At 46.8% G+C, this 12203-nt stretch overlaps 1 protein-coding gene across 1 annotated transcript in view; it reads left to right on the top strand.

Moving 5' to 3' along the window:
* Window positions 1-12203, top strand: part of WDR74 (WD repeat domain 74) — a 92069-nt gene that overhangs the window by 67293 nt on the left and 12573 nt on the right. The window contains 4 exon segments of the mRNA XM_063945010.1: window positions 5584-5684; window positions 8817-8872; window positions 8957-9012; window positions 9014-9100. Coding sequence (XP_063801080.1) covers window positions 5584-5684; window positions 8817-8872; window positions 8957-9012; window positions 9014-9100 — 300 coding nt within the window.

The following is a 12203-nucleotide window of genomic DNA, read 5'->3' as shown; positions in this document are numbered from 1 at the left end:
AACCTAAATTCTTTCTTAAAGTGCCCATGTCTCCTGCGGAGCCCGTCTATCCCCATGGTCCTTACGGAGTCCCCAGCATCCACTATGGACTACGAGAAATAGATTTACCGGTAAGTAAAATCTTATTTTCCATGAGCCATGACGGAATAATGGGAGATGTTGCCTCGAGTGGACTCCTCTCTATCCAGGTTGTCCAAAAAGACTGCATTACCTATTCTGGGAGCAACTTCGTTGAAAGACCCGTCTGACCGGAAGCTGGACACCATGTTGAAGTCCATCTGTTCGCCCGCAGGTGTCTCACTTAGACCAACCTTGGTAAGTTCCTGGGTGAACAAGGCAGTGGAGCATTGGGCCACTAAATTGATAAAGGACTTACAAGAGGGGTTCCGTTAGAAGAATTATTGATTTTAGCGGAACATATTAAGGAATCGGCTATATACCTAGAAGAAGCGGCTAGCGATATCGGACAAGTTAACTCGAGAATCTCAGCAGCAACTATTACAGCTAGAAGAGTTCTTTGGCTTCAGTCACGGCAAGTCAAAAAGAGCAACGGAAACACTTCCGTTTACAGGTGACATTCTTTTTGGAAAAGAACTAGACTCGTTAATTTCTCAGGCTACGGTTGGTAAATCTACCTTTTTACCAACCCTTCCGCCACCACCTAAGCACTCTTATGCTGGAATTTCAGTTCGGTCCTTTCATTCCACTAAGCCTTTTAGAGGACGCGGAAGAGTTACACCCTTACGAGGTAGAGGTCATTGCAAGCAACCAGTCGCTGCTCGTCGTCAAGACCCAAAGCTTGCAGAAAAGACTGGTATGACGGTCTCCCCTCCCCTCCCACCGGGGCCCAAGTACAGAGGGAGCTTCAAAACTTTCAGGATGCCTGGTTCAAGATATCAGACAGTGCATGGATTTGTAATATCACCTCCCAAGGGTACAAGTTAGATTTCGAAGTTTTGCCGCCAAAGAAATATTTTACGACAGGTCTTCCACTTCTTCTGGACAAACGTTTGGGCCAACAAGGTGCAATACAGTCCTTGGTAGAATCGGTTGTGTTAATGCCGGTACCATGGCTTCGACGAAAGAAGGGTTACTATTCCAATCTTTTCGTAGTAGCAAAACCAGACAGTACTGTGCAACCAATTCTGAATCTGAAATCGTTAAATCAGTTTCTGTCTTAATACTGGTTCAAGATGGACTAGCTCTACTCTGGGATCTCGATCCTGGAACCCAAGGAATTTATGGTGTCTCTGGACATCAAGGACGCATATCTCCACATTCCGATATGGGAACCACACCAAGCGTTTCTCAGGTTCGCAATTCAACAGGATTATTTTCAGTTCAGAGCCTTACCAAGGTCAAGTCTGTGATGATTGCTCACCTCAGATCATTGGGAGCCACAATAATACCATACCTAGACGACCTCCTCCTCAAAGCTCCATCAGATCTCATTCTCCAGGAGCATGAGCTATACAATGTGTTAGTGGAACACGGATTGATAATCGGCTTTCAGAAATCCAACCTTCAGCCGTCACAGCGTATCCAGTTTCTCTGTGTGATCCTGGACACCAAAGGCCAGAAAGTTTTTCTGCCTCAAGACAAAGCTCTGGGTATACAGAATCTGGTCCAAGCTGTCCTCAAGCCAAGGCTGGTATCAGTCCATTAATGCATTTGTTTGCTTGGGAAAATGGTAGCAGCTTTCGAAACTCTGGAGTTTGGACGTTCTCATTCGCATGCTTTCCAACTGTATCTGCTACATCAATGGTCGTGGTCGCATCTACACCTTCAACAGTTAGATCGACTAACTCCAGAGATGCGAATATCGCTTCTTTGGTGGCTTCAACTGCACAATCTCACTGCGGGCAGGCGGTTCAGTGTATGGGACTGGATGGTCCTAACGACGGATGCCAGCATCAGGGGATGGGGTGCAGTTGTGTTGGACTTCCATCTTCTGGGCCATTGGTCTCCACAGGAATCACTGTTGCCAATAAATGTGTTGGAACTGAGAGTTATCTACAATGCACTGATAGTCACCAAGCAATGCGACAGGTGAAACTTATTCTCCAGTGGGCCGAACGCAACGCTGTAGTCCTCTCCGCCGTATTCATTCCAGGAGTAGACAATTAGGAAGCAGACTACCTTAGCCACCAGGATCTACATACGGGAGAATGGGCACTTCACCCAGAGGTGTTTGATGCTCTGACACTGCGCTTGGGGTGTCTGGAGGTGGATTCCATGGTGTCCCATCTCAATCATTAGCTTCCTCGATACATCTCCAGAACACGGGATCCTCAGGCGGAAGCTGTAGACACTCTGGCCGTGCCTTGGCTGTACGATCTAGTATACGTGTTTCTTCTATTGTCTTGAATTCTCAAGAGAAGAGAATCAAACAGGAGTCAATTACGGTGATCTTGGTGACACCAGATTGGCCTTGGTCAGCTTGGTTTTCAGACCTGCGCCTTCTGCTAGCGGACGATCCTTGGCCTCTACCACTGCGAACGGATCTACTCCAACAAGGGCCCTTCCTGTATCCAGATTTACAACGACTACGTTTTAATGGGATGGCTCTTGAGGCAGACATCCTAAAACGCAAAGGGATTCCATAATGTCTGATTCCCAGGATGTTGCATGCACGAAAACCTGTTACTGCAGACCATTACCATCGCATCTGCCATTCTTATATTTGTTGGTGTGACCGAAAAAGGGTTTCAATCAGATTCTTTTCATCTCTCATGGTTCTTGCTCATTCTTCAGGCAGGTTTAGATTCCGGACTTCGTCTAGGACCCCGGGAAAGTTCAGGTATCTGCCTTATCGATTTTCTTTCAGAGACGCCTAGCGCTCCTACCGGATGTACAAACTTTCCTACAAGTTTGTTCCCCCTACAGCTCTTTGGGACTTGAATCTGGTGCTGGATTATCTGCAGTCACTCTGTTTTCAACCCTTGGAAGACGCAGATATCAACTATCTTACTTGGAAGACTGTTTTTCTATTAGCCATAGCTTCAGCCCGGAGCATATCTGAGTTAAGTGCCTTCTCTTGCACGCCTCCCTACTTGATTTTTCAGCCTTATAGGGCTGAGTTGAGAACACATGCTTCCTTTCTTCACAAGGTTGTGTCATCTTTTCATATCAGTCAGCCGATTGTGGTACGGTCCTTTCAGGAGGACTCTGAGACACCACCTTCTCTGGATGTAGTGAGAACGTTGAAGATCTATGTGGAATGGACAGCACCGTTACGAAAGACTTGCGCTTTATTCGTGCTTTATGATCTTCCGCGGCGAGGGTGGCCTGCTACTAAGTAGACCTTGGCTCGCTGGATTCGGATGATTATTCATCAAGCCTATCTACACTAATGTAGGCGACCTCCATTATCCATTGCGGCCCACTCTACACGCTCAGTTGGGTCTTCCTGGGCAGCTAGTAGGGGGTTACCAAGTTTCAACTCTGTAGAGCAGCCACTTGGTCCAGTATTTATACGTTTGCCAATTTCTACAAGTTTGATACTTTTGCGGCTTCATCTTCATGGTTTGGCCGTCTTGTTTTGGAAGTTCCTCAACGATCTCCCGCCCAGGGGGTAATCTTTGGGACGTCCCCACGGTCTTGAAGTTGTGCCAGTGTCCCCTAGTGGCTGACAGAAAAAGGAGGATTATGGTACTTTTTACGATAAATCCCTTTTTCGGAAGCCATAGGGGACACTGGCCGCCCGCCCGTCACGGTTCTCTTGCCTTCATTGTTGTTCTGTTCTGTTTGATTATGTGCTGTCTTCCCTCGTATAGTTCTGTTCTCTTGTTCCCATCTCCTCTCGGCTAATTCATAACTGAGGGATGATGGGGGATAGAGGGGGAGTAGCCTCTTTTACTTCTTGAATTATTTAAAGTGCCAGCTCCCTGTTAGCCGCCATCATCACCCCACGGTCTTGAAGTTGTGCCAGTGTCCCCTATGGCTTCCGAAAAAGGGTTTTATCGGAAAGTGCCAAAATCCTCCTTTCACCTGCTGTGCCGATAAGAATTATGACGCCGGTAGACTTAAAACTTCCGGAATTTTGGCTTTTCTGCAAAGAGGCTTGGACTTAGGTCTTCGTCTGACCTCCCTCAAGGTTCCACATATCTGCCTTGTTGGTATGGTTTTAGCGCAAGATTGCCTCTATACCTGATGTTCATGCATTCACTCAGGACGTTCTACGTATTCAGCCACCCTATGTTCCCCCTGTGGCTCCTTGAAATCTGTCTGTTGTTCTGAATGCCCTACAAGAGTATCCCTTTGGACCTCTTGAATCAGTGGACCTTAAGTGGCTCACGGCCAAGGTCCTGTTCTTGCTGGCTATTGCCTCTGCAAGACGGGTGTCAGACTTAGGCGCTTTGTCCTGTCATCCACCCATTCTGATTTTTCACCGTGACCAGGCAGTTCTACAAACTCGACCAGGTTATTTGCCTAAGGTGGTGTCATCATTTCACTTGAACCAAGAGGTTGTGGTAACGGCCTTTATCTCTTTGGACTTGTCAGCCAAAGAAGGTTCTTTGGATGTGGTTAGGGCTCTTCATGTCTATGTGGAGAGGACTGCCTCTATTAAGTGGTCAGATGCCCTCTTTGTCCAGTTTGGTTTCCACAAACGTGGCTGGCCTACGAATAAGCTAACCTTGGCCAGATGGATTAGAATGGTGATTGCACAAGCTTATGCGTAGGCAGTACTCCCATCTCCTGCTGCGCTTAAGGCTCATTCTACTTGGTCTGTTGGACCTTTTTGGGCGACCCGCCATGGTGCGTACACAGAACAGTTGTGCAAGGCAGCTACATGGTCCTCAGTGAACACGTTTCTTAGGGTCTATGCCTTTGATACCTTCGCCTCCCAGGATGCTTCCTTTGGACGCCGGATTCTCACATCCGCTAAGGCGCCTCCCCTCCCTTGAGGAACCGCTTTAGGATATCCCCGATATTTCCCTGTGGAAACCTGAGTACCCTGCTGCAGAAAAGAAGTGTTATGGTAGACTTACAATTGTAAACACTTTTTCTGCAAAGTACACGGGGTTCCACAGGGCGCCCACCCTGACGCACCTAGCTTCTTTGGGTTTGTATGGCATTAGCCACTGGTACCTTCTCCTGTCGTGAGAATGTGTTCTTATGTTACTAACATCTGCCTTCTCTCTTGCCTGCTCCTGCATTGGACTAGTTCTTAAAACTGAGCGCTCAGTGCCTGGAGGCGGGGTTATAGAGGAGGCCCCTATGAATCCTGGGACAGCTAAAGCTTTACCTGTTGGTGCCTCTGGATCAAAATCCACTCTACACCCTGATGTTTCCGTGTGGAACCGTGTGTACTTTGAGAAAAAGTGTTAACACTTGTAAGTCTATCATGACACTTCTTATTTGCTTACACAAAAATCCACCTGTTTTGGTTAAGTACTTGTGTTTGAGCCTGTATAATGCATACGCTGGAGCAGTTTTCATATTTGTTTTTTTCTTGTCAAATATGGTGGATTATGATTTGTCACACATGTAGTGAACTAAACTGTTCTGCAATGGGAATGTACAGCACTTGTACAACAATAAAAACTGTTACATATTTACATTGAGGCTGCTCTCCCATAGGTTAGGATCTATGACCCCAGCTGCCCACAAAGACGGCCGGTTTTGGAGGTACTTTTTGGCGAGGATCCATTAACTGCTCTGAGCATCACTCCGGATGGCAGGTCCTGTAGTTCTTTTTTTCTAAAAATTTATTTTTCTGTTATTTTGTGAGTGTCTTTCTACGCAATTTTATAATTTAGGTATCAATAAATGATTTTGTGTATTGTGGTGTTTATTTCCCATTTGTTTGACCTTTTTAACAGAATAGTGGTTGATACTCCTGATTAGTCCCTTTTTGTGTCACTGTTGCTTTGCAACTTTAGGAATATTTGTCTTTTTTTGTTTTCAAGTTCTTTGTTGAATATTTTCATTTTATATGCTGCATTTAGGAAAAGCTAGACCTTTACAATTAAGGGATCTAATGCTCTTTTATATTTGTTTCCTTTTATATGACCAAGTCCTCTGCACAGAACTATTCAGTACGATACTGTAAAAGTGTTGCACTTCTTTTAGTCAGAAGGGTAGATGACTGAATTACTGATGCAGAGTTGCACATACAGTAAGTCCGTGTGTATGGATCTAGCAGTTTTCAGCACTGTACTCGCTCCGTAGCATAGCACATATACATCTGAGTGATTCTGAGTCCCACGCATCTCATCTCTTATTTCAACTTGCGACTGAATGGGCATAACACGGTGGCATGTATGTGCGTGCGTATGTAGACTTTTTATAGCGTGGGCATGTAGACAGAATTGCTGGCTATACTGAGTTGTGGGTAAGCAGAGATCTCATATCAGTTACACCTCTTGCCCCATACATAGGATTGGTCCATGTGTGCTAATGATAATGGCTATGAAACCAGGAGTATGAATAGGGGTTATACTTTATGTCCGTATAGAGATACCCAGCCCCATGCTGGCATATATCCACATGTAGTTCTGTGCGGGATCCGGTCTATAGGTCGAAAGTAACTAGGTCGACCACTATTGGTCGACAGGGTTTCTAGGTCAAAAGGTCGACATGAGTTTTTCACGATTTTTTTTCTGTTTTTGAACCTTTTCATACTTAACGATCCACGTGGACTACAATTGGGAACGGTAACCTGTGCAGAGCACATCGGTAGCAGAGCGAGGCACCTTTCCCAAAGCATGGCGAGCTGAACGCGATGCACTAATTTGGGATCCCGGTCACTCTAAGAAGAAAACGACACAAGAAAACCATAAAAAACTCTTGTTGACCTTTTGACCTGTCGACCTAGGTATTGTCGACCAATAGTGGTTGACCTAGTTACTATCTACCTTCCATACCACACCCGTTCTGTGCACGGAATGCCGGTGTAATTTCAGAAGACTTGCATGCAAATTACATTTGTGTGTATGAGCAAAGTGGTAACTATACTGAGATGCGTGCTGGGTGGCAGCAGTAGCCTTTTCGCCATGCAAACGCCAAACTTGAGTTAAACGTTTTATTGATGCCTGATATCAAAAGCATTTTATGTAGCATTTTACAGCAAGTCTCTGTGTGCTTTGCTTTCTCAGAACTTCTATGCTAAGGACTTGGTTGTGATCCTTTACTGGGTTAGTCTGCCTATAATAATGAATATTAATTACTTGGGGATAACCTGATGGTCTGTAACAGTCAACTGATGTCCCCTTTACCCATTTCAAGTGTTATCAAAACCACTGATCCGTCAATGTGTCATTCATGTGAACAAGAAGCTCATGGAGCAAAGGCGTGACAAGACGCAGCCTGTTGGAAGAGAGCCCCGCCTCCACAGGGGTGACATTACTAGGCTCTTAAGAAATGGTATGGGAGCGCTGGTATATGCTATATTAATATCATTGCAAAGCTGAAAAGGAGGTGGTGTCCCTGCCTTGCTGTCCTTATCCTACCTTCCTTCCCAGCGGCGGTGGTCACTCGTGATAGCGGTCCTCCTCGGTCGTTCATTCCGTGACTTCCGGTATGATGTACTTCCGTTCCCGACAACCAACGCGTTTCGTGAACCTTGACAAAGTGATGTATCACGAAACGCGTTGGCTGTCGGGAACGGAACTACGTCATACCAGAAGTCACGGAACAAACACTTCCGGTTGACGTTAGAAGCCGGCCGAGAATGAGGACCGCGATCACGAGTGACCAGCGCCGTGGGGAAGGAAGGGCGACATGGGCTGCAGAAGCTATTGAAGCGTGGGCCCTAGAGCTGAAGCTGAAATCTCTTCTGACCATGCTAGACGGTGCTTGTCATATATTGTCACAGCTTCTCACTATATTAAAGAGGTGGCTTCTGATGCCGGTATTCTAGCAGCCGCTTCCCAGGATGCTTCCTTTGGACACCGGGTTCTTGTGCCCGCTACAGTGCGTCCCCTCCCATAAGGAACTTCTTTAGGACATCCCCAATGTCTATCCTTGTGGAGCCCAGTGTACCCCGCAGCAGAAAACGAGTTTTATGGTAAGAACTTATCTTTGTTAAAACTCTTTCTGCGAGGTAACACTGGGCTCCACAAGGCACCCACACTGACGCACTTAGCTTCCTTGGGTGGTATGGCATTACGCCGCTGACACTTCTCCTGTCGTGAGAATGTGGTGTTTGTGGCTACTAACTGTTGTCGTCTCTCTTCCTGCTACTGCATTGGGCTGGTTAACTAAAAACTGAGGAGCTGTGCAGGAGGCGGGGTTATAGAGGAGGCGGCGCTATGCATCTTGGGAACAGTCAAAGCTTTTGAGCCTGTAGGTGCCTCGGATCAAGATCCTACTCTACACCCCAATGTCGATCCTTGTGGAGCCCAGTGTACCTCGCAGAAAGAGTTTTAGCAAAGGTAAGTACTTACCATAAAACTCATTCCCCCCCCCCCCCCCCCCCCCCCTTTTCAGCTTTGCAATGATATTAATATAGCATATACCAGTGCTCCCATACCATTTCTTAACATTAACAATTCTGGAGCTGCTTAAACAACACATGCGCGGTATAACATATATTAAGCGATTACTAGGCTCTTACTGACAGGCTGCTCTATTGGGTAGATTGCTTCCTGGGAAGTGAGACTAATTCTTTATAGGCTTTTAGCCAATCAATAAGTGTTGAATCATTAAGGCAACAATGATAAAGTTTTAGAAGTTGTTGTGATTGTAAATTTCACTGTGTTGTTTATGGCTGTTGGGGTAATTTGCTGTAAAACAGAGGTTTATTTCTGATGTATACTGTTATGTTGTATGCAGACTTGTGTATTGTAATTGACTGAAATGTTCCCTTACAGGTCTGTAGTGGTTGGAAATTCTCATGGCAACATGGGTGTGATCGATTTGAGGAAAGGTAACGATTTGTTGTAATGGATGTGAGTCCCTACCTCACTCTGTCATCCTCACTCCAATTAATTGTATTTATTGTTCCTCTTAGGTCGTCTCCGGTGCGCCCTGAAAGGAAGTGCCGGCTCTGTACGCTCCATCCAATGTCCACCAGTCTATGCCTGTTGTGGCCTCCTGTGGCCTGGACAGGTTCATGCGACTCCATAACTTAAATGACAAGGAACTGCTGCACAAGGTATATGTTTGGGATACGTAATACATTTAGCTAGTCTCCCATTTTAGATTATATTTTACCTTTTTCTTTTCCCTTTTTTCATACTTTGTATATGAACTCTGCAGGTTGCCTGGGATATCCAACTAAAACCTAAAATATATTAGGCTGTAACTAATGGCACTGGTAGGAATACAAGTGTAGCAATTAGTATTAGGGGACATTTTACATTTAAATTTGGGAAGATCTTGAAAACCTTTAAGCACAGAGAGTTGATTTTGTATGAAAGTGCTGGCAGAACCAGTTGCCCGATGGTTAGTCTACTATGGTTGAAGTTGTTAGTGCTGTTAGTGCTTCTATCGGGAGGAGTTGCAGTGACAACAGTGATCATTTTCTGATGTTCTGTAAGGCAGGGTGACTACCCCTTTTCCACTAGCTCTTTAAAACACGGGTAAATGTGCGGGGGCGCGCATTTACCCGTGTTTTTCCCTAGTGGAAACGGGTCCCCTGGCAAATTCCCGGATCAAGTGATCCGGGAATCCTACCCGGGTAGCTAGCCGGGTTGAACACGTGTTTAACCCGGCTAGCTGTCTAGTGTGAACGGGAGTCGTGTCGAGGCGACACGGCTCCCGTTCACAGTGTATAGGGAGGGCGGCGCTGGGAGATCATGTGATCTCCCAGCGCCGCCCCTGCCGCGTCACTAGCTGCGTCACCAACCTGGCAATATGCCGGGTTGGTGAGCGCTGCTGAAAGGGGGCTGTAGCACGGGTCGCAGCCGTGTCAGGCGACACGGCTGCGACCCGTGCTTAAGTGGAAAAGGGGTATAAGGTAATATTGACATGGAAATCTAAACAAAACACATCATCAGTAGAGACCGCTGTGGAGGAAAGTTACATAGAGGGGCATGAAACAGTGTTCTCCACTAGCATTACCCGAGTAGCGTCTGTGCTCAGGGTGCTCTGTAGCTGAGGGCCAGTAAAGGTGACCTGATAACCTGCTGATATTGTTTACCAGTGTTTGTTATATCCATTCTTACCTGTTTAAATATACGTTATAGTAAGAACTTACCGATAGGGATGCAAGCAAGAAATAACAATGTTTCTCTTACGTCCTAGAGGATGCTTGGGTCCACATTAGTACCATGGGGTATAGATGGGTCCACTAGGAGCTACTGGCACTTTAAGAGTTTGAGAGTGTGGGCTGGCTCCTCCCTCTATGCCGCTCCTACCAGAATCAGTTTAGAAAATGTGCTCGGAGGAGCCGGTCACAGCTAGGGGAGCTCCTAGAGCATCTTTGTTTTTTGTTTTTTTACCTAAGAGTTAGTATAGGCAAGAGCCTCCCTGCTTCGTAGGACTATGGGGGGGTCGGGGGGTGGGGAGTAGTGTCCGCCCTGAGGGGTTTTGAGCCACTATCTCCGCTGACAGGACATAAGCACCTGAGGGTGCTGATCGCTAGCCGCCCCAGGCGACCGCTCACTCCCGCAGCATGCCGCCACCCCCCTACAGTGCCAGAAGATTCCGGTGGCAAGTGAGTCACCGGTGTGAAGATGGCAGCAACAGGGTGGGAGCGCAGTACTAACTGCGCTCTGGGGCTCAGCGGTACATAGTGCGGCGCTGTGAGGGGCGCCCTGAGCCAGCGCCTATACCCTACACTGGTCCATGGCTGTTAGGGACCTCGGTAACGTTGCCAGCGATAATCCTCAGGCCAGTATAAAGAAAGTGAAGAGTGGGAAGCAGCGCCATGTTTAGGGGGCGGAGCTTCTCCTTCGAGCGGACCCAACAGCGTACAGTTCCATTTTCCTGGCTGCAGTTCCTGTACACAGACGCTGACAGGGAGAGATGTCCCTCCAAACAATTCCAGCTATCCTTTGCGGTACCAGGGGTTTGTAGAAGGGGGGGGGGGAGGCTGTGTAAATACTGTGTAGTCTATTAAGGTACACAGTAAGCGCTGGGTAGTTGTGTTCTATCTACTCAGGAAGCGCTGTGTGTGGGTTGGCTCCAATCTCTGTGGCGTACTTGGCGGGAAACTGTGTCTGACATTTCCTTGTGTGTGTGTGTGGGTGTTTATTATCTCCCATAGCCATGTCTAGGGACTCTGTGTCATATGCTGCAGAGGATGTTTCCTCTCAGGAAGAATGTACACAGGAATGTAAAGTCTTGTCTCAGATCCCTATTGTTGAGCCTGAGTGGTTGACCCGCATTAAGGGAATGATCTCACAGATTTCTACTAGGGTAGCACATACTGAGACTGAAACTCAGGTGTTAAAGAAATCTATGGCAGTTTGGGCAGGATCTGTTCCTTTTCCGGCAAAATCCCCCAGCATGTTCCCGCAGAAACGTGCACTTGCCCAGATTATGCAAGATGACACGGATACCGACTCGGATACTGCAGACTGTGATGGGGACGTGCTGAAGGGGGCGGCATCCCTTGCAAAGCGGTTGCAGCTCATTTTTGATGCCATTAGAGATGTGTTAAACATTACTGACCCACCACCTGAGGAGGCTTACTTCACAGACGATAAGAAAGCCTCGCTGACCTTCCCTGCGTCTAAAGAATTAAACGCTATATTTGAAAAATCCTGGGTTCTGGTTGCTTTTCCCTTCCCTGAGGAGGATAGGAAAAAATGGGAAAACCCACCCATAGTTGATGCATCAGTTTCCAGACTGTCAAAGGTGGTTTTACCTGTGCCATGATCTATCGTGTTAAAAGAACCGGCTGATCGTAAGATTGACACTATGCTCAAATCCATATACATTGCTTTAGGGTTGGCGTTAAGGCACACTATTGCCTGTGCATGGATTTCTAAAGCCATAGTAAAGTGGTCAGGCACATTTCTAGAGGATTTGGATAAAATGGATAGAAGTGACATTGAATTGTTTTTACGTAACATACAGGATTCTGTGGGGTTCATGGTGGAATACATGAAGGACATGGGCATGCTGACTGCACGGATATCTTCCATGTCGGTCGCAGCTCACAGGGGACTCTGGCTACGCCAATGGTCTGCAGACGCGGAATCCAGGAGAAGTGTGGAGAACCTACACTACACAGGTCAGGCTCAATTTGGGGAAGCATTGGATGCGTGGATTTCCACGGCAACCGCGGGTCAGTCTCCTTTCCTTACCTC

Source organism: Pseudophryne corroboree, chromosome 11, assembly GCF_028390025.1.
Source record: "Pseudophryne corroboree isolate aPseCor3 chromosome 11, aPseCor3.hap2, whole genome shotgun sequence".
In the NCBI taxonomy this organism is placed as follows: Eukaryota; Metazoa; Chordata; class Amphibia; order Anura; family Myobatrachidae; genus Pseudophryne; species Pseudophryne corroboree.
This window is presented reverse-complemented; position numbering and strand designations above follow the sequence as displayed.